Source organism: Mchenga conophoros, linkage group LG5 (genome assembly GCF_057382185.1).
Source record: "Mchenga conophoros isolate Kocher_MC1m ecotype Shallow Benthic linkage group LG5, M_conophoros_male_GT1.1, whole genome shotgun sequence".
In the NCBI taxonomy this organism is placed as follows: Eukaryota; Metazoa; Chordata; class Actinopteri; order Cichliformes; family Cichlidae; genus Mchenga; species Mchenga conophoros.
Genome location: NC_140530.1, coordinates 28,694,454 through 28,721,600, shown reverse-complemented (window position 1 = coordinate 28,721,600; position 27,147 = coordinate 28,694,454). Strand labels below are relative to the sequence as shown.

General features: G+C 40.1%; 1 protein-coding gene across 1 annotated transcript in view; it reads right to left on the bottom strand.

The window, feature by feature from the left end:
• rspo4 (R-spondin 4) overlaps positions 1 to 25,739 on the bottom strand; it is a 33,353-nt gene extending 7,614 nt beyond the window's left edge. Inside the window, exons 1-4 of the mRNA XM_085275616.1 lie at positions 25,269 to 25,739; positions 17,941 to 18,129; positions 16,867 to 17,004; positions 13,372 to 13,578 (exon numbers count right to left, since the gene is read on the bottom strand). Of these exons, the coding sequence (XP_085131742.1) occupies positions 13,372 to 13,578; positions 16,867 to 17,004; positions 17,941 to 18,129; positions 25,269 to 25,347 (613 nt within the window). The 5' untranslated portion in view covers positions 25,348 to 25,739. The remainder of the gene's footprint in view (positions 1 to 13,371; positions 13,579 to 16,866; positions 17,005 to 17,940; positions 18,130 to 25,268) is intronic.
• Positions 25,740 to 27,147: the final 1,408 nt, after the last annotated feature.

Genomic DNA, 27,147 nt, shown 5'->3' with positions numbered 1-27,147 from the left:
CATGTCAGTTCATTTTAGAATTTTAGTTTTGTGACGTGATGACAATCTATTCTCCCATTTTGGTATGAACACTCATGTGTGAGTGAGGCACAATGACTTTGTTTACTTCGGGTCTGTAAGAGAAAATGTGTAGTGGCCATTTAAATCCAGATAATATCCCAGTGAGATGTGGCCATATCTCAAATGGCTCTCATTTACTAAACAAGGATAAAAAAGATCAAATTTTATGGTTTTATGCTCTTGAGCCTATACTGACTCCTTGCACAACTCGGTTATAATCAGAGCCACATGTTGTGAAAGAAAAAAGAAGCACATACATAATGGATGACAAATCAGCATGCAGCCCTTTTGGGTGTGCACACATCCTCAGAATAGTGAAACCAACTAACACGTACAAGTGGTACAGCTGAGCAATGACACAAGTTACTTAAAAAATAGACGTTTCCACGCTTGAATTATGGTCGAAAATATCTATGAGGAACATTTTTGACTGGAGCTTCACTGAGACTGGTGAGTGTCCATTCTGTTAGGAAGATTCCAGTGGTGACAGTATTACTGCATGACTTTGTATGATTGTGAAAAGGAATGCTTTAGTTTTAAATTCCTCACCAGATGGAGGGTTGGATAACTATCCAATGTTAGTTCAGTCTACAAGTGGTATGTGGAACGTCAACATGGTCCAATCAAATGCAGTCACGGCAAACAAAGGAATAAACTCAAAATGAGACGGTAATGGGTGGTGCAAGTAGGAACATCCATCCATCCATCCATCATGAATCACAGAACCAATCTCGGGGTCCATGACCCCGCGCTTCACTCGGACTTTCTGACCACGTCATGATCCACCTAATCCCCGCGTACAGACAGAGGCTGAAGCTCTCCAAACCTGTCGTGAGGACTAAAAAACTGTGGAGCAACGAGGCTGTGGAGGAGCTTCGCACGTGTTTGGAGACCACAGACTGGGACACATTGAAGGCTGCTTCTAACAGCTTGGACGAGTTTACGGACACTGTCACCTCCTATATCCACTTCTGTGAGGACAGCATTGTGCCATCACGCACCAGGGTGAGTTATAACAATGACAAACCCTGGTTTACTCCTAAACTCAAAAAGCTGTGGCTGGAAAAGAGAAAGGCGTTCAGAAGCGGAGACAGGGACTGCTACAGAGAGGCCAAGTACAGGTTCACTAAAGAAGTGGACATTGCTAAACATCAGCACTCTGAGAAGATGCAGCAGCAGATCTCAGAGAATGACTCGGCCTCTGTGTGGAAAGGTTTTAGGAATATCACAAACTACAAGCCTAAAACCCCCCACTCCACTGATGACTTGCTCTTAGCCAACACCCTTAACGACTTCTACTGCCGTTTTGACGAGCCATCAGGCAGCCTTCACACCTCCAACGGCCCCAACAATAAAGGCACTTTGGACACTAATTCCCCCACCTCTCCCCCCTCCATAGAGCCATCACCACCTTCAAACTGTTCACCTACAACACCCCCCTCCTCACCCCACACAAAAGAGGATTTCACACCACCTCCTCCCACCACAACTCTTCATATTCATGAAGCAGATGTGAGGAAGCAGTTTAAGAACCTGAATGCTCGGAAAGCTCCCGGCCCAGACGGCGTGTCTCCTGCCACCCTCAGACACTGTGCACACGAGCTGGCCCCAGTGTTTTCTGGCATCTTCAACTCCTCACTGCAGGCATGTCATGTGCCTGCCTGCTTCAAGTCCTCCACCATAATCCCTGTCCCCAAGAAACCTAGGATCACTGGACTAAATGACTACAGACCCGTGGCTCTGACATCTGTGGTCATGAAGTCATTTGAGCGCCTAGTTCTCTCCCATCTCAGGACCCTCACGGCCCCCCTCCTGGACCCCCTGCAGTTTGCATATAGAGCCAACAGGTCTGTAGACGACGCCATCAACATGGCCCTACACTTCATCCTGCAGCATCTGGACTCCCCAGGAACCTACGCCAGGATCCTGGCGTAGGTTCAACACCATCCTTCCAGACCATCTCCGAGACAAGCTTTCCCAGATGAATGTGCCTGATCCCATCTGCCGGTGGATCACTGACTTCCTGACGGACAGGAAGCAGCATGTGAGGCTGGGAAAGAATGTCTCGGACTCCCGGACCATCAGCACCGGCTCCCCTCAGGGCTGTGTTCTTTCTCCTCTGCTCTTCTCCCTGTACACCAACTGCTGCACCTCCACCCACCAGTCTGTCAAGCTAATCAAGTTTGCAGATGACACCACCGTTATCGGACTCATCTCGGACGGGGATGAGTCTGCCTACAGGAGGGAGGTTGAACGTCTGGTGTCCTGGTGCAGCCACAACAACCTGGTGCTGAATGCCCAGAAGACAGTGGAGATTATTGTGGACTTCAGGAAGCACACAGCTCCACTCCCCCCCATCATCCTGACTGACACCCCCATCACCTCTGTGGACTCATTCCGCTTCCTGGGTACCACCATCACCCAGGACCTGAAGTGGGAGCCCACCATCACCTCCGTCATCAAGAAAGCCCAGCAGAGGATGTACTTCCTGAGGCAGCTGAAGAAATTCAACCTGCCAACACAGACGATGATGCAGTTCTACACTGCAATCATCGAGTCCATCCTCACCTCCTCCATCACCGTGTGGTACGCTGGAGCCACTATCAGGGACAAACAGAGACTGCAGCGTGTTGTGCGCTCTGCTGAGAAGGTGATTGGCTGCAGACTCCCATCTCTGCAGGACCTGTACACCTCCAGGACATTGCGGCGTGCAGCTCGGATCTCAGCTGACCCTTCTCACCCTGGACACAGTCTGTTTGACCTGCTCCCCTCAGGCAGGAGGCTCCGGTCCATTCGCACCAGAACCTCTCGCCATAAGAACAGTTTCTTCCCCTCTGCTGTTGGACACATGAACAATAACCATATGACTGTCCCCGCCACTAACACATGACCCTACGCTGTGTTCACTGCATCATTCCATGTTTGGCACTGATCACCATCTGCACTCATGTATATATCTTTCAACGTAGCACTCTTAATTCTTATTCTCATGTATATATCTCATGCATAGCTCATGCACATATCTTTCTACGTAGCACTTTTAATTCTTATCCCTACTTTTATTTTTTCATGTCTATTTAAGTGCTATTTATGACACTATGTTTGCACTGAAGCACCGCAGCAATTTCCTAATGTTGTAAACCTGCTCAACATTTGGCAATAAACCCCTTTCTGATTCTGATTCTTAAACCATATCTTAAACAGCTATACTGAAAAGTAAAAAAAAACACTCTGTCGCCTAATCCACAGCTTCCACATACAAATCCCCTACCCTATAGCAAAAATAGGGAAATACAGCTACTGTCAAAAGTACACCGAAAGCTAAAAAAAAAGCTTGAGTAAAAGTTGAACATCAGGTACAGTGAGAACAATTGCGTGTGTAGGTAGCTTTAACTTTCAGGCACATCGCGGAGGATGTCGTGCAGGAAACTGCTGTAGATCCTTAAGGACAAAAGATGCCTGCTAGTTGCAAAATTAGTACTGAAGCGGAACATTGGGGCATCTTTGATACATTCACTGTATACAAGGACCACCTGTGCAGCTCACTAGATGTCCAAATCTCAATAATCTTATAAAGATGTTAGAAAAGTACATTGAAATTGGTTGAATCCTGCCAAATTGAATCAGTCACAGTAACACAAAACCTCATGAAAATGTTTGGAAACCACCTAAGAACACACTTTTTTCATCTCTGCCCACAGACTGAAGGGCAGTCTGAAAGAATGCGTGAAAGTTTCATTACTTGCTTTCTTCACTTTCTGCCTTTAAAAATGCTTTAACCTCCTAGGACCTGGCATCCACATATGTGGACATCATATTTTGGGTTACTTAGACCAAAATACTCAATTTTGCTCTACAAGGGCCTGATATCCACTTACGAGGACATTATACTGCAACTGTTCTATCGAAATTTTAAATGAATATCCTCATATGTGGCTCTCATTTTTCTTAGAAACTAAAATTAGGTTAAAAAAAAATAAAAATCTGCTAATTCTTTGTTTTTACATTTATCAGGCCCCAATCAGCCCATATATCAAAGAGAAATTAAAAATGCATGCCGTGGAAGAGTTCGGGGGTTAAAGACATCTAAGAAATGAAAGTGAGAGAATGAGACACTGTGGAGCAAACTTACTCCTTAAAAAGTACCTGTTGTCCAGGGTTTAGCTGCCCCGAGGCTACCTCTGCACTGTTCAATGTGCAGTAACTTAATACATGTGGTACTTGGAAAAAAGCACTTTAGCTCACTGTCTGTGTTGGGTTACACTGCAACTTTACCCAGATCCATATGTTATGGGATGAGAGGGCACACTGAGTTCTGTACTGTACAGACCAAAGTAGCAGCGTTTGAAATTGAAATCTAAAATAACTCCCTCTGAGTGAGGATGGTATACAATCCAACGCATCACAGCTAGAATTTTCCTTTTTTCCTCAAAAAATGAGAGAAAAAACAAACTGAAAGTCTGACAATTGAATACTTATAAAAGCCTACAGAAGTATATTCTCAAGTGTGTTTGGTTGAAGGTAAAATCACACATTACTTCAAAACATGTGTAAAGTAAGAAACATGATCGGCATGTGTGAAATTTCACGATGAGGCTGCTAAAAGAACATCGCATAAACAAGCCATACTTTCCATTTTAACAAATATAATTATCTAATCTGAGAGGTGTAATAATACCAAACTGAAACTAACGATTAGCCATATAATGATTTTGTTTTTCATTTGACAGCGGCTGACAGGACGTTTGTGGTCTTTTTGACGTCTTACTTGCATCACAATTAGCCAAATTCTCTTGTTGTGCCAGACCAGTAAATGAGCTCACATCCTGATATAAAATGATCTGGATAATATCCCCGTGTCGCCTCAAAAGTCCCTTTATAAATGTCACACATGGTCTCTATTAATTGACAGTGGGCCCAGTCCAGAACATGTCTCTTGTCAACATCATGGAGTAGAAAAAAATGTTTCATTCCGAAAGCGAGCAAACGAGTTATAGATGGGGTCAGCAAACCACTTTGGTTTTATAATTATGTAAAGTACTGCGGCACTGATGGAAAAATAATGAGAAATGGACCTTTGACAGGGAAGTTCAACCACAGTTGTTTTTGTCTGTTGTAATACAGATGCAAGACAGATGCATGCTGCTGGACTTCAACCATAGAAGTTTCCTTCCAGTTTACATTTGCGTTGCACTGCATCATAAAACACTAGCTATGCAGCCACTTTCAATTTTACAGCAGAGGAAATACATTAAGGCCTAAATAGGGGCTATGCTGCTGCTTTCCCTTTTTAAAATGCAAGCTGAGTAAATCAGTCTGACTTGGGGAGATTATCACCACCATAAATACAATTTAATGTTTTCATGCTAATGGCAAGCATGTGTCTGTAGCCACAAAGCCCTTTCACAAATACATACATGCAGACCCAACTTATGGAAAGATTGTTTGAGTTATCCACATGCAGATGAAATACAGATCACTCAGCTTGTGATTAGATTTTTCCCCCTCACTCATGCAGGTTAGGGTTACAACCAGCTGATTTCCGGTCGCTTAGTTTACAAGTTGATGCAAAAATGCACAAAAATACCTCGACTATTTTTGGTTTCTTAAATGGTGGTTAAATCCTGGTTAATTGAAGCACCCACACATAATCCACACTTTGACTGGGGAATGTGTACAATTAAGTGATAAATAAAAACTCAAGGTGTACTTTTAGTGCCTTGGGTGTTTGTGAAGTACTGACATGATTTTCTCTATGTAGTACTTGGATCATCTAGCCTCATTTTTGTCACATACATTTAAGTTCATGAATATTTGGACAATAAAACACTTTTTTGTAATTTTGCCTCTGTACACTACCACAGCTGATTTGAAATCAGACAATCAAGATGTTTCACGGGCTCAAAAGTAAGTGGAAAAACTAACATAATAATATAAGGTCTGTTTTTAATACTTGATTTGGATAAAAACTTGGTTGGAATCTCTTGCAGTTACTGACTGCCTGGCATCTAAAACCTATGCACATCACTATGTACACGTCCTTCATATGCTCCACAGGCCTTTAGTGTAACTGCCTTCTGCAATTCCACAAGAATTCTGAAAGCATGCTCTATAGAACCACAGCTTTTGACCATGCAAGAATAATCCATTTCCTTACCTAGATTCTGTGAAGGTTCTCAGTCATCCAGGTCATCGTAGTCAAAGGAGCTTGCAAAGAAAAGCATCTGGACTTCTTTAAGTTGCTTGAAGACGTTTCACCTCTCATCCGAGAAGCTTCTTCAGTTCTAAGGTCAAATGGCGGAGAGTCCCAGATTTAAACCCAGTGGAAGTTTCCCCCCAAAGTGGGACAAAAGGACGCCCCGATGATCCATTGTTAAGTCTGTGTTTTGGAGTTTTGTCTTTCGGGTGAACCAGTTTTTGTGTGAGTGTGTTGTTGGGTCTGAAGTAAACTGGGATGTCGTGCTTGGAGAAAAAAAAATAAAGTTATAGCTTGCCTTCAAGACTTTGAAAAGGACAAAATCATTGACTGCCTCACATATCACTGCCTTTATCCAGGGGATGCCATACCCTGCATTTATGGACTTCCTAAAATCCACAAGGAAGGGGTCCCACTCAGACCCATAGTCAGTAGCATAAACTCAGCCACTTACAACATTGCAAAACGCCTTGCTACCATCCTTGGACCTCTCGTGGGGAACACCCCACACCACATCAAGAACTCCACCGACTTCACCGACAAGGTCCAGAAACTTACCCTGGATCCAGATGAAACCATGGTGTCCTTTGATGTAGTCTCTCTTTTCACTTGCATACCCACCACGGAGGCAGTGGAGACTGTCAGAAAACGACTACAAGAAGACAGCTCCTTGGAGGACAGGACCAACTTCACACCCGATCAGATTTGCACACTGTTAGACCTCTGCCTCACCATTACATATTTCAAATACAACGAAGGCTTCTTCAGACAAAAACATGGCTGTGCCATGGGCTCCCCCGTGTCACCTATTGTAGCCAACCTTTACATGGAGGAAGTGGAAAGGAAGGCTCTTGGCTCTTTCAAAGGAAGAGTACCCAGCCACTGGTACAGATATGTAGACAACACCTGAGTCAAAATCAAGACACAAGAAGTGTAATCCTTCGCTGCGCACATTAACGCTGTGGATAAAAACATCAAGTTCACCAGGGAAGACACAAAGGACAACTGTTTGCCTTTCCTGGACTGCGCTGTGCACATTGAAGAGAACGGCAACCTCAACATTGAAGTTTACCGGAAGCCCACACACACGGACCAGTACCTCCTGTTTGACTCCCACCTCCCTCTGGAACAAAAACTTGGGGTAACAGAAAAGAAGATCAGACACCAGCGAGGGAGGATAAGAAAGACAGATGCAACAACATTGTCATCCCCTATGTGGCCGGTGTATCAGAAAAATTCAGGAGAGTTTTCTCTAAGCACAACATCCCAGTTTACTTCAGCAACACACTCAGACAAAAACTGGTTCACCCGAAAGACAAAACTCCAAAACACAGACTCAATAATGTAGTGTATACTGTACAGTGCAGCGAGAAATGCCCAGACCTCTACATCGGAGAGACCAAACAGCCACTTCATAAGCGCATGGCACAACACAGAAGAGCCACCTCCACAGGACAAGACTCAGCAGTCCATCTGCATCTTAAGGTTAAAGGTCACTCTTTCGAGGATGCCAATGTTCACATTTTGGACAGAGAGGACAGATGATTTGAAAGAGGAGTGAAAGAAGCCATCTATGTCCACTGTGAGCGACCATCTTTGAACAGAGGCGGTGGTTTACGACACCAACTGTCTGCCATCTATAATCCAGTTTTGAGTTCCCTTCCCAAACGCCTTAACGCCCACTCACATCCTGGGCCATCTGATCTCAGGAATTCGCATGATAAGGTGGGGCCAGGTTTCACAATGAGCTCACCCGAAACCCTGGCTGATTGGGACCCACACCCGTTTTCACACCTTGGCTCATGTGATTAGAGGATCATCAGGGGGTCCTTTTGTCCCTCTTTGGGGGGAAACTCCCACTGGGTTTAAATCTGGGACTCTCTGCCATTTGACCTTAGAACTGAAAAAGCTTCTTGGATGAGAGGTGAAACGTCTTCAAGCAACTTAAAGAAGTCCAGACGCTTTTCTTTGCAAGCTCCTTTGACTCCTTAGCTAGAGAAACTCTTTGGTTGCTTTTGGAATATGCTTTGGGTCATTATCCATTTGCACTGTAAAGCACGGTCAGATCACTTTTGCAGTTCTGTTTGAATGAATCTGAGCAGAGAGTATAGCCCTGTACACTTCAAAATCCAGCAGTCACATGAACAATGGACACTGAATCCACTGGCAGTCTTAACACTGACAGACATAAGGAAATGAGGAACTGTCTTTACAAATCGGTGCAATTCTTATATAAATAATAATAATAATAAAAAAATAAAAATAGCTGTAATTACAGTAACTGTAATTAACACAGTTACTGCAATACTTTGTTAAGTCTGATTTGAAACTGAAAGTGCCTTCAGTCACATCTGGACTGTTTCAAAAACACTGTAATGGTATAAAGAGAGAAAATTACAAGAAAAGGGTCATTGTCCAAATATGTAATGATTGTAAAAAATAATATAACTACATATTTAGTTAATGTTCTCACAACTGAAAGCACTCACAATAAATACAAGACTGAGAATATTAGAGCATTAGTTTAGTTGACAGCCTCACATTAACCACAGAAATTCCAAGCAAGAAAGGATGACTGCTTTCTATTTTTAATGGTGAGCTTATTACATTAAGTAAGTAAAAAAAAACCCTCAACATTAAAGATGCATTCATTTGTCATACAAGTTTACATTTGCTCTTTGCATACATTAAACGTGGAATCACAAAAGCACAAATATATCTGATCTTAAGGGGCTTTCAGGCAAAAGTCAAATAACAGCAGCACTGGAAGCCGTGCTTCACAAGGATGCACCCTGATGGGGGAGATCTGCCAAAGTTATATCTATAGTTCTTTTATTTTGTTTAAGCTTTTTTCTTTGCCATGGCAGTGTCAGTCACTCTGTGTTTGAACATGTTCTGTCTCAGACCTTGGGCACCACAGTTAATGCTGATAAGTTAATAAGAAAAAGAATGAAAAGCGACAGAATAGTCTAGCCAACACATTTTCTGACAACGTAACATCCTAACTGCCTATGTCAGATGTTTCTAAATTGCCAGGAAAAGGAGAAACATATCTTCGTTCGCCCATGACAGTTTGCTGCCTTTGGTGAAAACAGAGGGGAGAGCAGGGTTGGGAGACGAGACCCACGTCCTTCCCCATCATCTGAAAACAATAAGACAACATGAAACTGGGCATTAAAAGACTAGAGCTGTCTAATCTGGGACACCGGAGGAATGCTAGGGAGATGCCACAGCACTCTTTTATCCCAGATGTGTGCTATTAGGTCCAGGAGCTTGATCCCTGCTCCAGACTCTTCTGGATCAGATTTCTTCCTCTGCTAATGCCACCAGACATACGATCTGACAATGATAATGATAATTACTTCAAATGACATGCCTTCCATTGTGGAAGAAATGGAAAATACACAGCATTGTGCACAGACACACTAAGATTTGCAGCTCTAAACAGAAATTAGTGTTGGCTTAGAAAAGTTAAGCCCTATGCATGTGCATTGTTTTTGATTTGCTGTCTTTATTGAACTTTTTCACAGCTTCAAGTGTTGATTGTACACGAAGGAGAAATTACGCGGCAAGAAAAAAAGTCACAACAACTTTTTTTACTTGATGGCAGAAACTGTTGCCAAGTTTGGTTCATAATGTTTTGGATATGAACCATTAATAGAAGAGCCAGGGACCGACTCCAGTACAATAGTTCTGATCAAGGCCCAAGAACAAGGGACTAAATGCAGTTTTAACGAGTAGTGACAGCATTTCCACAACGCGGGAGCTCCAAAATCTTTATTTATTTTTTTATGCTTTGCAGTGGAGTCTATTTTCAGGTTCCCTTGGACTCTCATAAACAAAAACACATGATGAGCTTTAAGCCCTGGGCGTGATCATCGGTCTATCTCCACACCAAATTCAAGAGGTTCAATTTCACTGGGTGAAAGCAGCCTGAATGCACAAACCTCTGATGTAGCTGAGGATGTGTGATGTTTTAAGATGTAAGCTTGCTGCGGTGGGGCCAAGATAAAGAAACACAAGCACATTTTTAGCCACAGGGAGCAAAGCAAGCTGGACATACTAGAGGTTCTCACTTTTATCTATGTTATGTTAAAGGGAAATCCTCAATAACAGGCCATAGATGCATGTTTCAGGGTATTTCGTATAGAATGAAACTCATCTCATCTGTCTTCAAGATTGTCCAGCCCAAAAAAAGAAAAAAGAAAAACAATTCTCCAAACTGACGTAGGTTTCTATTAATGCAACAAACCCTTCTAGTCACTGACTAGAAGCTATCAGAAGCAACAGAGCAAGTCCAGAAACTTAGGCACAAAATTATCTGATTTTTCATGATGTTCGCTATTTGTTTTCCATTTCCTACAGACACTTAAACATTAATCATATTCTTAAAAAGCTAACCACGACGATGTTTAATCAGAAAACCAATATTTTGTCATTCGTAAGATTGGGTGCACATTAGAGACAAATTGTGGTGTCATGCTGATAAACACATTAGATTAAAAAAGGATTATCGGTGATCTTCTAAGGAAAAATCATTGTGAAGGAATGCTTTTGTGTTTTATGGTTAACGGGGGGCAGTGGGCTGCTTGTTCTTGAGTTTTAGCTTATCCTGTAATTTGACTATGAAGTCCCCAGCACAGAAGCAATAAAGGACAGGAGTCATTAAACAGAAATGCCATGAAACCCCAAAACTAGCTACAGGTAATTATAATATAAATAAATATTTGTAAAAAAAAAGTACACCCGATTTAAAAATTAAGGTTTTACGTATCAGAACATAACAAAATAATCTGGTCCTTAGTAGGTTTGCAAATGTAAATACAACCTAAGATAAATAAAAAAATGACATATTTATTTAACAGAAACTAAGCCAATTAATTGGAGAAGCAGTGTGTGCAAAAAAACTTTTTTACAGCTTCCATAGAAATTAAGAGGTTAAGGAGGGGCCAGATTTTGCTAGTCAAATGCAGTTGATTAACTGATCCTTGATTAACTGAACCGTGGCCACCTCTTTAAAAAAATTATTTTTTGCCATTTGACACCAACAGTTATCTTAGAGAAGCAACTGTTGCTAGCTTATGAATGCAGGAAGGGTTATAAGTCCATTTCAAAACAATCTGAAGGATATTATTCTGCACTGATGAAGTGGAAAACATTCAGGACAGGCGCCAATCTTCCCAGGAGTGGATGTTCCAGAAAATTAACTCCAATGACACTGTAGTGCTCAGAGAAACAGCAAAAATCCCACCTCAAAAGAAAGAATTTGCATGTCGTGATGACCCAGCCAAGACCTCAACTCAATCGAAATGCTGCACTGGGACCTTAAGAGAGTTGTGCATGAACCAGTGCCTGCAGCTTTGTAAACAAGGGTAGACCAGAATGATGTGAGTAAGTCATACAGTAAGCAAATACAGTACTTGAATTTTCTTCAAGTTATTGCTGCCACAGGTCGTACAAGCTATCCGGTTGTTCAGTGATGACGCGACGAATCCTACTTCCGGGCCTAAAGTAGTCTGCGTTTAATATGGCTTTTGTGTTGTTAACATGTTTAATGTTATGTATTTTCTTCTATTTGATCTCAAAAAGCTCCTAAAACAGTCAGTGATCACTGTTGACCTCCCTCGGCTTTTATTACCGCTAATCATTTATTTAAGCTCAGTTTTTAAAACCTTAGGATGTAACTACAGCCCATCCCATGCAGCAGTATATGAATGACTAACCTCGTATTGTGGATGGATTATCTCAGTTGTTCTCCTGGCTGAAGTTTGGTCCTTTTACAGCATCCTGCCATGCGATTACATTTGTTCCTGACCACCGAGAACACTCACGTTAACTTTTATGGAGTGGGAAAAAAGTTAGCTTGTTTATATTATGCTAACATAGCTGTGTCGCTAGCGGTCACGTAGCACATCATTATATACCAGCTAGCCCAACTTCAGTAACCCTACAAACGTCACTGCTGTTTAGTTTTCTGTCTTCATTTATGCTGGAAGTGATAACAGAGCTGTACGTTTTAATTTGTTTCCAAAACCCCGCAGTCAGGACATGCTATATTGTATTTAGATAGAAGCTAGCGAGCTAACTCCCTGCTAACTTCTAACTCCGTTAAATGTCATAAATTCAGTTTTCATGGATGCCTGGATGTTAAACTCAATTGTTACACTTGGTAGAGCAGAACGCTGATCATTTTATTAAAGATGAAAGACTTTAGACAGTTTTTCAACTCTCAGTAATGCCATAGTGATCGTTTGATATATGGACCTGCAGCGGAGTTTAGGTCCAGACACGGCTAGTGACGTCAGACTGAACAACCGGATTGAATCGTGTGTGTAAATTTTTCAGACAATGACTTCGTTTTTTTAAATTTTTTTTATGTCACAATCTAATATGTCCGACAGACATACTCTGATTAAATTTGATTTTACCATTAATGTAAATCACATATATTTAGCCAAGGTTCACTATTAATTCCCTAGTGGTGCACAACTTTTCTGGAGAGCCTCTGAAAACTTGCTATTTGGGCCCAACTCGCGGTTAAAGAACCACTGCAATAACCTGCAAAACCCTGACCACGACACTGACTTCAGCATTAATCAAAGACTGCCCTGTACAAATTAATGCTTTATTGTATCCACTTAGACTCTTCTAAGCAATGCAAATAAAAAAACTCTGAATCTTTAAATTAACTTTTGCTTCCATTCATCCCCACAACATATGCCCCATAGCTGTCCGTTTCATTCTACACTCCAAGATTATGCTGCAGGGACTAGAAAACTAGTAACGTCTGCCTACAAGTGTTAATTAGAAGTAGAACATGTTGGAATATTTTATAGGGTTCATTCTCCCCCACTTGGCATTATAAAGTGCACAAGTGTGTCAACAACACAGAACAGAACACAATACCAAACACCACAGGGAATTCCACATGTTGGCAGCCCAACATAATAAATAAAGCAGCTAAATGATCAGTGGCATCCGACTTATTAGAAGCAGATGATAGAATCTGTTGTTGTTTCTTAAACCCATTAACCGCTAAATCTTTCAGCCCAGAGTGCACCTACTGTTCGCACCTGTAATTGCCATCCTTCTTACTGGTTCGTATCCTTTCTCACCTGTGGTACACTTTTTTTTCATCCTGCACCTCTGTGTCTCGCTGTGAGGTGGGCAGATTGGTGCTGCTTTATCGTCAGGCGTTTTCCCGGTCTGGCCACCCACCCAAGTCCTCGTCTGCTTACCCCACCTGAAACCACAGGTGACGCCATCCCGGAGACAGACGCTCCACTCGCTCCACTCTCCCACTGGAGCTAGGTCACAGTTTTCTAATGGAAGAAATAGAAAAACCTCATCAAAAAGAGTGTTTTAACACAAAACAGACTGTAATTGTCAGTACCAATACAGTAAAAATAATGGCACCAGTAAAGGGTCTGACAATGATTTCATCCCAATATCTAACAGCAGCCTAAACTGTAGAGGTCTGTGTGTCTCTTCGTAGATATTCTTCCTCAGCCGATCTCTGACCCACAATCAAACCAGTCATGCTGAATGTTGTTACAAAAGTGTAACAATGTTATGGCTTCTATAGCGCTTTTGTGTTTGTCACATGTGTTGAGAGTGAACCTGCTCTCATATGTGAAAAGCACAGTGCACCAGTGGTGGACCTGCCTATTCTTGTATTCTATAGCAATTGCCATTTGGGTTCCACAGTAACTGTCTGGCAACTGTCTGTTTCAAATTTTTTGGTCATAGACATTCACACTAGTGCCCTGTCGAGGACATTTTGTAGCTTTGACACTAATTATCCTGTTCTTACTTGAACAAAGGAGCAAATACCGGTCCTTCTGATGGGTTAAGCATCTTCTACGGCCCTGTCCAGCTCTCCTAGAGTAACTGCCTGTCTCCTGGAATCTCCTCTTTGCTCTTCAGGCTTTGCTGGATGATAAAGCAAACCTTCTTGCAATGGTACTTACTGAAGTACCTTCCTGGAGGAGCTAAATTACCAATGATTAGCTGTACGTTGGCTTCCAGGCTCTCAATTTACAGGTCGATCTACGTCCCTACCCTCACCTATGGCCACGAGCTGTGGGTAGTGACCGAAAGAATGAGATCGCGGATACAAGCAGCGGAAATGAGCTTCCTCTGAAGGGTGACTGGTCTCTCCCTTAGAGATAGGGTGAGAAGTTCAGCCATCCGGGAGGGGCTCAGAGTAGAGCCGCTGCTCCTCCACATCAAAAGGAGCCAGTTGAGGTAGTTTGGGCATCTGACAAGGATGCCTCCTGGGTGAGGTGTTCTGGGCATGTCCCACCGGGAGGAGGCCCCGGGGCAGACCCAGGACAGACTGGAGAGATTATATCTCTCGGCTGGCCTGGGAATGCCTTGGTGTTCCCCCGGATAAGCTAGAGGTGGTGGCTGGGGAGAGGGAGGTCTGGGCTTCTCTGCTTAGGCTGCTGCCCCTGCGACCCGGCCCCGGATAACGTGGAAGAAGATGGATGGATGGATGGATGGGGCCCAGGTATCACTTTATGCTACCAATAGTGATACTGACCTAGCCAAATGCAAAACTAGTGAAAAAACAGATGAAGTGCTACTAAACTGACCTGATCAATATTGCAGAAGTTTAACTGACTTGATGCTATACTCTGATCAAAATGTGTTCCTTTAATTTTTTTGAGCAGTTTATATTAAGACTAACATTTTATTTCAGACCCTTACAAACACGTTGCTATAATCAAAGGTAGATGAATGCTAGATGAAGAGTTACTACAGTGGTCATTACACTTGCAGTAACTGGCTGAATGGTGAGTGATGTCACCCTCAAAATCAGCTGCTGCAAAAATTTCCAGACAGACCACAAAGGAAAATCGGTAACCTTTGCCAAAACGGAGCAACAATTGGAAATCATTATCATTATCACTGTCAGATTTGAAATAAAGAGATTTCCAGAGACTGTTTTCGGCAGTTGCTTGAGGTGTGTACTAACAGTCAGACATGAAACCCTAACACTGATATGAAAAACAGATGTGGACTTGATGCCAAGAAGCAACAGTAGCTGCAGATGGTGTCTGTAGAAGGCAGAGGAATATCGACCAGTGTCAAATGATGAGTGAGCTCTACAATACATCTCACTTAGTCAGAAGGCAGAGATGATACACAATGAGATATGAAGATAAATTCTAAAACCTCTTTGAAGACCTTTAATATGAATCGTGTGTTGCATTCTGGTTTGACTCCATCAAAAAGAATTTCACTGGGATGAGAAAGAAAGGGAGTAGAGGAGTATAGGACATGTTCCAGAAGAAGGTAGATTTTCCCCCCTTTAAATGTAGCAGTCATGCTGTCATCTTCATTTAATGTGATAAACAGTTTGAAATTCTGTTAATGCCACATCCTTTGCATGTGAAACAAAAGGTACAGGTCAAATTCAGTTTAGCAAAATTATTAGGCAAATTTCAGTGAGATAAAACTCCCGCAAACCACAGATAATCAAATACTCACTCAATCACACATGAAACACAGTAGAGATGTGGCCACAGAGCCAGAGAAGTAGATAAAAGGAGATGAGCTTGGAAGAACAGGCCTGCTGTTGATTAAACCTTTCAGATTAGTTTCACTAATGTGTCCATTGCACAGCAGACCCTCATTTGTTATAGCTGGAGTCAGGAAAGCTTTAGTTAATACACTTCATACAGTAAGTTAGAACAAGAAATAAGATAGGAAACAATATGTTTATTTTAGTTGTACTGCTTAAGAGGTTTTCCGTCAAAAAGTGTTGTAGCAAAAGTGAAATTCATTTGCAATTTCTTTTTTTGTAATTTCAAAAGCAGCCTTGTAGACAATAGTAAATCAGTGTTCATGTTTGTTAGAAATAGAAATAGAAACACATACCTGCTAACTAGCACTTAGTAAACGTAATAAAATACAAGAATTTTACTAACAACAGATGAAACACAGTCATTTGGATAGTCTGTACCACACAGTCCAAGAAGCAGTGGAGCTAGTAGTAGCTAGTCAATGTATGGATGCATTCTGCCCTGAATCCGGTGTGAGAGGAAGATGAAATGCCTGCCTAGAAGCAGAAGAAGTCCTAATACAAATGTGGAAAGACAGATATTATAGTGAATGGGACTGCAAACAATGGCTTGTGTCCTAGGGAAGCAATCCTTCAAATCAACCCTTTAAACTAGCTTTGTACACTGGAGACAGCTCTTGGAGAGTGAAGGAACTCACTCTAAATTGGTGAGATCAAAGCTGTTACTACAATTTATTTTTTTACATGAAGCAATAGCTTTTTACCTACCTAATGTCAATAACAGTGCTAATAGGATTTTAGTCAGGGTGCAGTGAGGAGAGAGACTGACCGAAGGGTGAATGGGTCACCAATCTATTTCAGAGTTGATGTAGAGAAAGACAACCATTCACTCTCAACATTCATTCATTTATTAGTGCTATATTACTATATATTATTATACTATATTAATGCTTATTCCGTTTTCTAGAGGCCATTATCTGTAATAATAATCATGTCAACATACATTTTTCTCAGGATCACAAACAGAGGGACAAAGGATTTGACTTATTAAGTTACAAATGATATCAAAAGTGTAACTTACCAAGGCAGTCTGTCTGGTGGGCACGAGTTCCCTCTGGGCAGTGGGTCAGACACTTGCCTTTGTAAAGCTGGAAGCCAGGCTTACACTTGGTGCAGAAGTCTCGGCTGAAACATTGCTCACAGTCTGAAGAACGGCACTCTGAGAGGAAACAGATTATCACACACAACGTAGAGTACTTGGGTATTCATTGTTACATGAAAAAGTCAATTTTTCACCTGGTCACACATATTTTCATTTTAGCTGAGAGGGTGAACACAATAATTAAAAAGCTGAATTTGTCCAGTGAGAGCAAAGCTGCTGAAAACTAAAGGTGAAAAAAGAGAGTAGCATCTTTGCTTCCTGAATATCATATGTTTCCTACTGAAACCTGCTGTTATGTCAGGAAACGCAGGAACAGTTAAAACCAATTCACTTTCAGAGAGGTGATTTGTATTTTGCTTTAGTCTTGTTTGCCTTAAGCAGACAGAACGTGTTCTTTTGTGTGCTTGACAGATACAGATTGTGCAATACGTGCATCCAACAAAAACAAACTTTGTGCTGATGACATTTTGAGATGCCAAGCAACTGATTTGTTGTATCTAGAATCTTTATATATTAATATTAGAAGTCACGGTTCACAGAGCAGTCAGGGAAGATTGTGTGCTCTTTCACTGTTTCTCCGAGGTAAGGGCAAATCAGAAAGGATTTTAATATTGCATTTTGTGCTAAGGTTAAGGGGAGTCAGTGATAGTAAATATGTTTGGAAAAGAAATAAAGTGAACTATTGTGGAATCTTTGATTTTCCCAGTAAATGAGACAGAAACTATGTGCTGTTGGGTAAAGTTTTCTTTTCATTTATTAGGACAGCATGTTTCTGGAAAGAATTAAGCAAGGTGCATCTTGAAAAGAAAGAGAAAGAAGAAGTGGTCTGGGACTGCAGACTCTGTGTATGAGTACTGTCGGTTGTTTTTCATTATTTCAGACCTCAAGACAGTTAAGTCATACGTGCTAATGTGAGTAAGACTATCAGCAAATATTTAGTCAGAGATCACAGTCAGAGATCTCTGCAGGGGAAAGTAAAAAAACAAAACGCACTCATGCAGCGGTTGACATCCTTTCCTCTCTGTCCATAGTGTCCTGCAGGGCAGGCGTGGAGACAAGTTCCATGGTGAGATATCCCCTCCCTCTGCAGGAACAGGAAGAGTCGCTCTGGGCAACGCACGCAGCCGTTGTCCCGGGAACACTCCAAACAGCTCCGACAGTCCTCTGATGTTTCTCTCTGAGCTGCAGGAGACAATAGGAAGACGATTAAGCCAGAGCTGCATTCAGGAGAGGAGTTATTAAAGTAAAAGTAGAGGAGGGAGCGAGTAAGGAATAAATAAAAGCCAGGAAGCGAGAGGATGAGGAAGGAAAGGAGAGACCAAAAATCCTCAAGATACCAAGAGAATTTCGGGAAAGATCCACTGCTGAAAATCAACACATTACCAGGAACTCTATAAAAATCATGCGTTACAGTATTTCACTCCATCAAATAGTTGTAGTAATTGCTTTCGTAATGGCACACACTTCTTTTTGAGGTTCAGCATCTTTGATATTTCTTAGTTTGCTGCCTTGTTAGCTCGAATAGAGAAGAGCACAGAGTGTGATGCTGTGTCTATATGTCCTTTTAGCTAACTCCTTACATGTACATTACCAGGTGCACAAAGGAAGTTGTGTCCTGACAAAGCTTACATGTCACTCTGACGATGCACTCCTGATGACTTGATAGTCTAACACTTTCTTGGTATGAGTAGCTCTTTAGAAACTGTAGGTCGCTGATAATGAGTAGGCTTACGTTTAGTAAGAAATATTCTTTATTTGACATGAAAACAGCACCAACGCTCTTTTTGTTCATCGAGGACTCCCTGCTACTGCAGAGGTTACAGACTGAAGCACTGATCAGTAACTCAACTTATAACTTATAATGACTAATAGTGGGATTTTTCTTTCATAAAAATAAAATTTAGCTCTACAACGTTTTGATAAATATATTATTATCACATATTATTAAGTGACATATGTCAACAAGTAGATATTTTAATCTATTTCTATCCCAAAAATGTGATATGTACTGTAACAGTGAGGTACAGTATGACAGTCAAGCTTAGATCTAAGCCAAGGTAAGTCTTATATTATAACAAAAGCAAGTGGCTGTGTCTGCTTCCAGGTACAGAGAAGACTCGACAAAGAAAGAAAGAATGCTTTCAATCCATCGGGGATAAGGAGGGATATGGAAAGACAAGCAAGGTAGGATGGAAATTTGGATTGAGCAGCAGACAGCGAGTGTGCGTGAGTCTGAGCAATCACACTCTGATCCTTGTGGGTCACTACATTCACCTTGTTATGGGTGGCTGTGGTTTAGGATGTGTTTGTGTGCAAAAGCAAAAGTGAAACCTGTCTTAAAAAGTTTTCAAAAACCCAAATCATGTTATTCATTCATAGATAAAGACACAGAAGATCATGTAACGTCAAGGCAACTATGAAAACATTTAATCGTGTATAGTCTTGTTTAGTTTCTCATTAAATGTTGACCTTTTTTTGACTGTCAAATCAAGAGTTACGAACAGCTTTTTAACAGTTTTTTCTTATAATCATTCAAGGGTTGGAGCTGGCGTTTTAAGTTTTGTGCATAATTATCTTTAGTTTTTAATTTTTGGTTTTCTTTGGATTGTAAATTGGTGAAATCTAGCTTTCTTTTCAGTCCTGAGCTTTAGTTACTGATTTGAGGGTTGTATTTAGTTAGTTCCCCTGTTGGTTTCCATTCTGTTCCTCCTTCTGTCTCATCTGTATTTGTTTCCTCATCACTGTCCCATGCCTCACTCTCAATATTTCTGTCTGTTTTCTTTAGTTACTTCCTGTGTTTACTTTGAGGCTTAGTTTTCCTAAATCATGGGATGTGCAGCTTTTCTTCCTGTCCCTGCTTTGATTGTCTTTAGTTGTGTTTTGGTCCCCAGCTGTTTCCTCTTTCCTTAATTCCTCTTCTGTATATATCATCCACATTAGTGTGGGTTCCCCTTTGCTTTTCCTTTCCTGCGGGTTTTTTTCTTTTCTGGATTAACAGATTTCTTTAATAGGTGTCCTGTTAGTTTAGATGAGAAGCAGTGAAACTAGTTGGAAAAACGTGTCCTGTGAACTCTTTCATCTTTCAAGAAAGGGCAAAGATTTCATTTTAGAGCTTCTGTTAATTATTAGGACTATGATTTTTTTTTTAAGTGAAATAGAAATAAAACGATTAGTTAAAAAGCTCAGAAACATTTAAAAAGTGGACTACATTATGAAAAGTTTAAAATTATTTTTTTTGTACGTATGTATGTTCTCATACATATAAAATCTTTAACTGCACCTGATACCATAAAAAGACATTTTGTGACAAACTATCAGTCTATTAATGTTAAATAAGCTGTTCCTCTCACGTCTGTCAATAGTCCGTTTATGACCATAGACTTTATAAGAAGAGTGATCCAGCACCTGTTTGCAGTCTGCTGTTTTGAAGGCACTATTTAATCATTGTATCTGTCACCATCTTTAATTTTTAGAAACAGAGCTCACCATATCTGAATGAGATAGTGGAGCTAAATTAATGCATTCACACTATTATCATTAGTTATTATTAATCTCTGGCACTCTTCCATTGTGTGTCTTTGGTCCTCCCATCACCCTCAGCATGTCGTGGCAGATGACACGTTCTGCATGAGGTTCCTGCTAAAAGAGTTTTTCCTTCCCACAGTCGCCTAATGTTTGCTCACAGGGGACTCATTTTTGGCGTTTCTCTTAATTATTGTATCAAGTGCCTCGAGGTGACTTTGGTTGAGAACTGAATATAATTGCATCGCAAAGATATACAAGCTACATGGATTTAGCAAATAAGGTTAACTTGTCTTAACCATCATATAAATAAAATAATGGAATTTCATTCACCAAAATTTGAGCAGAATGCAAAATGTATATAATATATATTCTGTTTTCATATATATATTTCACCTATGAAAACATCTTTAGCCCTACATGACAATAGTGCTTTGGTAATTTTTCTTTTTATAAAACACTAAATCAAATGTAATAGGTTCTACTCCTTTGAAGAGGTAATTAAAATTTCTGGTGTTGAAGATTTGTTTTCAAGTGATCTTGGCAGAGTTACTAAAGATAACAGATTTCCAAAGACAGAGTTTTCAACTCCAGTGCAGAGTGGAACAGAGCAGATTTCCCCAGAATAACTCAGTGATCCATTTGGGTTTTGAGACCCGCTGAGCTCTCAGCTCATTGTCTGAAAAACAGTTCTCTACACATATGCTATCGATCTGCAGGCTTAAGGGACTTACAGAGGAGCGGCAGGTTAAGGTAGCGTAAAACGCTAAACTTTGACCTCGTATGGGATTGCCCTGGGTTTTTAACAAGCACCAGGTGTAACAAGATCTGTTGGGGTTTCAGGGAAAGATGTTAACATTTTGGAAAGAGCTTACACCCTAAAACACAATTCACAAAACTGGAGTATTTAAGGAAAGTGACGGCATAACGATCACTGAGATTAGTAAGTTTAAATAGGAAAAATAAGGAAACAATATTGTATAATGGTTTTGAAGCTAACAAGTTCTCCAACTTGTCATATCCATATGAGCAGTTTGTTCCTGATGTCTGAAATTTCAGCTTGCAGCTGAGTTGACATATGATGCTGTTTATTTGTGTGTAAGTTAAGAACTTTAAAAAAAATGCAATGAACCCTATAATGAAAATCTAAGTTGTGTTTCTTTACATGGTATATGTAATCTAGTTAAAAAACCCAATCAAAAAACAAACAAATCCTGGTTATGCTATAAGTTTATATATTTAAGTTAAAATGATCACATCTATTTTAAAATATATTCTTAACAGGAACAGATATGTTTCAACAGTGCTCCATAATGTGTACATTAACTAGAAAAAGGTGGAGATGCACACTAAAAAAACACAAGCTGTAGGGGTGCTACCGTCATGTCCCAATGTCCAGACACTTGACAGCAGCCGAGTCAAAAATGTGCTGCAATTTAACATCTTTTTCACCTCTTGATCTCCCAGCTTGTGTTACATTTTCATCTACTTTCTACTAGCTTTAAATGTTGTTATGGAGCCCCTGGAGATCTGTAAAACCTTCATAAGGTGTTTGCACAACATTATTGATTTGAGTGCATAAAACTGTTACCTTATGTGACATTAGAGCTCTGCATGATGGTCCTGATAGGCTGTTTTGTCTTCTGATGCAGCTTTGTTTTTAATTGTTTTTATGTTAACTATAATAAATGGGAAATATAAGGAGACTCTGTAGATTTTTCTCTTTATATGTTATACTTGTTTTGATTACTGTCTGTTTTCAGTGCAATGATGCAATGTTCTTCATCTTCTATGCTGTTTCAAAGAAGGTTGCTCAATAATTAGTCAGACTTTTCTTGCAGATGTAGCAGCAATTGCTTAATATTGACTGATGATTTCATGTTTAATGCTGCTACACACACTTTGATGAACAGGGGCATTGATTCAGTAGTTTTCTAAAACATAATGCTCCCCCCCCAATTTCCTGGGGCTCGTTTTTAAAGATTTTGACTCTTTAAAATTCTTTGACTTTATTCTTTACCTATTTATGTTTTCCCAAAAGGCAAAATCATTTAGCCAAAATTGTTGGTGAACAGACATGGATCACTAGTAGCATCCAAGTGGCAGTCTTAGAAAGTGAAACATAAAGCCTTTGCAGAACCTCCACCAACTGTACTGCTGGTACCAAAAAATGAGCCATTCCCTGTAGACTCCCATGTTAAAACGCTTAACTTTACAGCATGACAAATAGTTTTGGTCTCTGTAACTATTTTACCAATCGTAACGACTGTATGTGTTATGATTTTTTCCTGTAACTCACTGATTTCTGTTGTATTAATGATTAAAGATATGCATTACTGGGGGGGCGACTTTGAGTTTTGGGTTGCAAACCAGACCAATAACTATCAAAGAAGTCTGTGCTTTATATAGTATTTGCATATTTGTGGTGCTGCTATTAATGCACATTTAAAGAGGTTTGGACCTCTGCAGCTACTGCACCATTCCCTTCAGCAAGCCTGCTCTGTAACGTTACGTGGTCTGCCACTTTACGGCTGAGTTGCTGTGGTTCCTAAATGCTTCCACTTTCCCATAATGCCACTTGTTGCAATGATGGCATCCTATCAGAATACCAAACTCATTTTTTAGCAACAATTTGTAAAGGCAGACTTGGTGCTCATTTTTATACACCTGTAACAATCGGACCAGAAACACCAGAATTAAAAAATTAAGATGCGTGGCTCACCCCTTAATGTATAATCATAAATGTGTAGCCAGTGAGAAAAGTACTAACTACTTTCAAAGTATAAAATATAAAACATTGGGTAAACAACTTCTCTAACACCTGTGCCCACAAAGTCTTTACTTTGAGTAATACAGACAGACCTGGTAGATGCAGACAGGCAATGATTTGACTAAAACTCAGTGTGCTGCTCAAAAAAGGCTTAAGTCATCCAAACTTAAATGGTACTTTGCTTCATTGCACATTACAGACTTGGATGATGTGTCTCATAATAATGGTGCAGTTCTTACTTATTTTGCAAGTTGTTATGCTGTCATATTAAGTCTTTTGAGTGTGTGAGAGGAGTAGGTGGAAGCATTTTTCTACAATTTTCTGTTGTTTTTTCCCCCATTGAGTGTTTTTTTTTTTTTACTACAGTCGGTCATAAACATGAATACTGATAGAGTGAGGGATAATTGCAGGAGAAAAAAGAGCAAACAAGGAATGAAGAGAAAAGACAGATTAAAATTAAGCTACTTTCTGCTGCTCCCTAATTCACAAGTGGTCGTCCCAGCTGGTAGCTCCTCATGTTTGATTTGACAGAGTTTTACGTGGGATGCCCTCCCTTTCCTGACACAACCCCTGAGGAATTTGTGCCTCCTCCCGGGAAGGAAAAATCAAATGACAGCATAAATCTCCGTGGTAAAAAGAGATGAATGCTGACAGCAGGTCAAGCAGTCATTCCAACAGCTAGCATTTAACCCTTTAGACCTATAAATGCAATCCAACATTAACCTGTTCTAAGGTATTAGCATCAAATGTCATCCAGTATGCAATGTTCAGCTCGTATAATGTATTACTTTTTAAGTAGGACTTTTTATAAGTCATTATAACTTGCATATTTTACAGGCTATCTTCTAATGTGTTTGGTTAATGTTCTTGCCTAATTTGGGAAACATTGAGGATTAAAGATTCCACTTTAGGAATTGCATGAAGTTGTTTACATATGCTGTACAGTAGTAGCCATTTTGTGGCAATGATTTAATTTTAAATGTGAAACATGATAAAGATGACTAAATAATAAATTATTCATGTGTCATGTTACCATCTGTGTGCGTCCAGTGCCATCACATGTTTATCATACGCACATGACAGAATTAAGATTTTGAAAATGTATCTCTCGTTCTTTCAATTTGCCTTTTCACTACCTGAATTGGAAGCGCATAAACCTGAGTGAGTGTTAGTGGCAACTGATGGCTTTATGAAGCCCCTATAATTATTATCTTAACACTTGACCTCTAGGTGGGTGATGGGGGCAGAGAGAAAAATGTTACAAGCCAGAATGTTGGTCTAATTGAGACCGGATCCCCCTCTATTAGTCTCTGATTTCTTAGGAAATACCAGACACCGGTGAGCATGAGGGTTACCACAGACCTGTGTGGCTGTGGTCTGGACTGTTTTCAGAGGGATTGGATAAGAAAGTGATTAGAGACAAATCTGGATCTGGAGATAATTCCCAAACACTGTGACTATATGCTGGTACAGAGTTTAACAAGAAAAGACTGGCTAGTTTATACACTGAATACCGAGGAAATAAAGTAATTCGTGGAAATAAAAAGTGATTCTTATTTAAAAGAAATAATCTATGTACGATAAGTTCTGTAGAATGTTTCTGAAATACTTGTTTTGTGGGTTTCTGGAGTAATTAACATAAAAATGGATCTTTCTGTGTTAGGTGATTTAATTAGACCAGATAAATATCATTATGATGATGATAAAGTTATATGAGAGCTGTGTAAACAAGAACTGCATCAACCTAAGCTTCTTTAATGACACCTGCTCTCTAGTGTAAGCATGTCCTAAATGATAATGATGATGATGATGATGATGATGATGAATAAATATATATTTGTATCGTTTGTCTGTATCGTTACGTTTTTAAAATAATGCACAAGTATCTCCAGTTGGTTCCTGTTTTGTTGTACATGTGGAACATAAGTTCATTTGTTAAGAAAGTGGGAAAAAATTGAAACTGCTGTAATTGCTGTTGTAATGCTATCATGCTAACAGCCTCTTTGTGGTCTTTTCATGGTGTACTCACCACTTTGCTTCTGCATGATGCCGGACCCCATCCTGATCACTTCACATAACAAAGACATCACAAGGAGTGGCAAATGCATCTGGGCTGCTGGTAAGCACCCGTTTCAGCGCCGGGTTGCGGACATCTGCAAAGACTCCAGGGTTTCAGTTGAAAATATAGTTCCACTGTGAGGCACAGAAAGAAACGAGAATAGAAAGGGGCAAAGACTCAGGGTTTAAAAGACGTAGGGGTGGATGGAGATGAAGGGAAGAAGATAAACGTGAGGGACCAAAGCAGAAATAAGAATGAGTGCTGACGTGAGAGAAGAGAGGAAACACAAGGAAAAAAATCCTTTTTCTCTTTGTCCTGTTTCGCAGAGATGATTTAGGGCTGAGATGATGAGACAGGCAGCCATAGACAACAAAGAAGAGCACAGGAGAGAGACGGATAGGTGGTGAAGAAAGCAGAGAGGCTTGTCTGCTTCCTCAGACTGGCAGATTGGAGGGAAAACTCTACATTTAACTACCACTGTCAAATTTGCGATAAACGAGCTCCACTTATCCCACAACCATCTTTAACCCTTTAAGGCTGCACTCTCAGCCCTAAGTGGTTCCATATTTCCAGCTTGATCTTTAGCCTCCTCCTCCTGGCTCAGTCTATTGTTGTTCAGTCTCTTTTTTTTTTATTATCCCTGTTTATTTATTTTTGTGCAAGTACTGGGCAGCTTTGTTTTCTATGGCAAAGTCAGTAAACTTAATTTGACCACCTTGAAAAAAAAAAGCAGCTGGAAACAGCAGAGCTAAGACTCTAAAATGTGATTATAGCCTGCCACGTTTTGGCAATTGATTCGTTGTGCCTGTTTGGGTAAGTAGTCAGGTAAGTGGGCAAGGGCAGGGCAAATTCATCTCTTTGGTGGACCCCAAACCTCAGTCGCTGGGAATTTGTTTTGATTATACAAATATATGACAAAATACATCACTACACCCATTTTTGTTAGTCTGTCTGATTTGGTAGGTTTTTAACTTAATATAAAATATAGAATCCACCATTTGGATTTTAGGATGTTTTAACAGCAAGTCAGCCCTGGTCAAAATTACTGCACTAGTTGCTAATATGTTTGGCATCAACATGTTTTGCAACTTACACATCATACTAATAAAAAACATTATCCAGTCTTTCAAAACATGCTTCCCTTTTTCTAATTATTGGTGTAAAATGTTATAATAATATGACATTAAGAGACACTGTCACCATAAAAATTATTCATTTGTTTTCTAGATGTAGACTAGAGAGAATGGCTTATTTTATTTAATACACATTTATATTTCACAATATTAAGCCCTTCTAAAAAAGAAACAAAAAAATCCCACTGCATGGCTGGCAGTGTTGTGGCTTTGACTCACATGTTGCATGCTATTCCCTTTTGTTTGTTCTGTTTTTTTTTTCATCCTGTTTATTAAGAACAACCTTAATGTTTCATGTCATGTCTCTATTTAGACTAATTGTCTTTTAAACTGAAGCTGATTTAAAGACTGACTCACAGCAGCCTTAATTACTAGATCAAAGATACAGATTTATGTAGCAGAGAAAATCTTTTTGTTTTTTTACAGTCTAGAAAAGAAAACAGTTATGGTGATTTGGATTTGTTGCTGGCACCAGTGGATGAACCCCATTGCTCACTGGCAAATTTCTTATGGGAAAGAATTACATATTAAAAATATTTTTAAATCCTCATACTGCCTACCACTGATAAACAACTTTATGTCTCTGAGACGGAGCTTTTTCCAGCAGTTTGGACGATCTAAGAACCCATCAGTGAAAGGTTACATGTTTAAATGTACTGGCAGCTAACAGATCCAAATCTTAAGACTAGTAAGATACTAAATTCAGAACCTCCTTA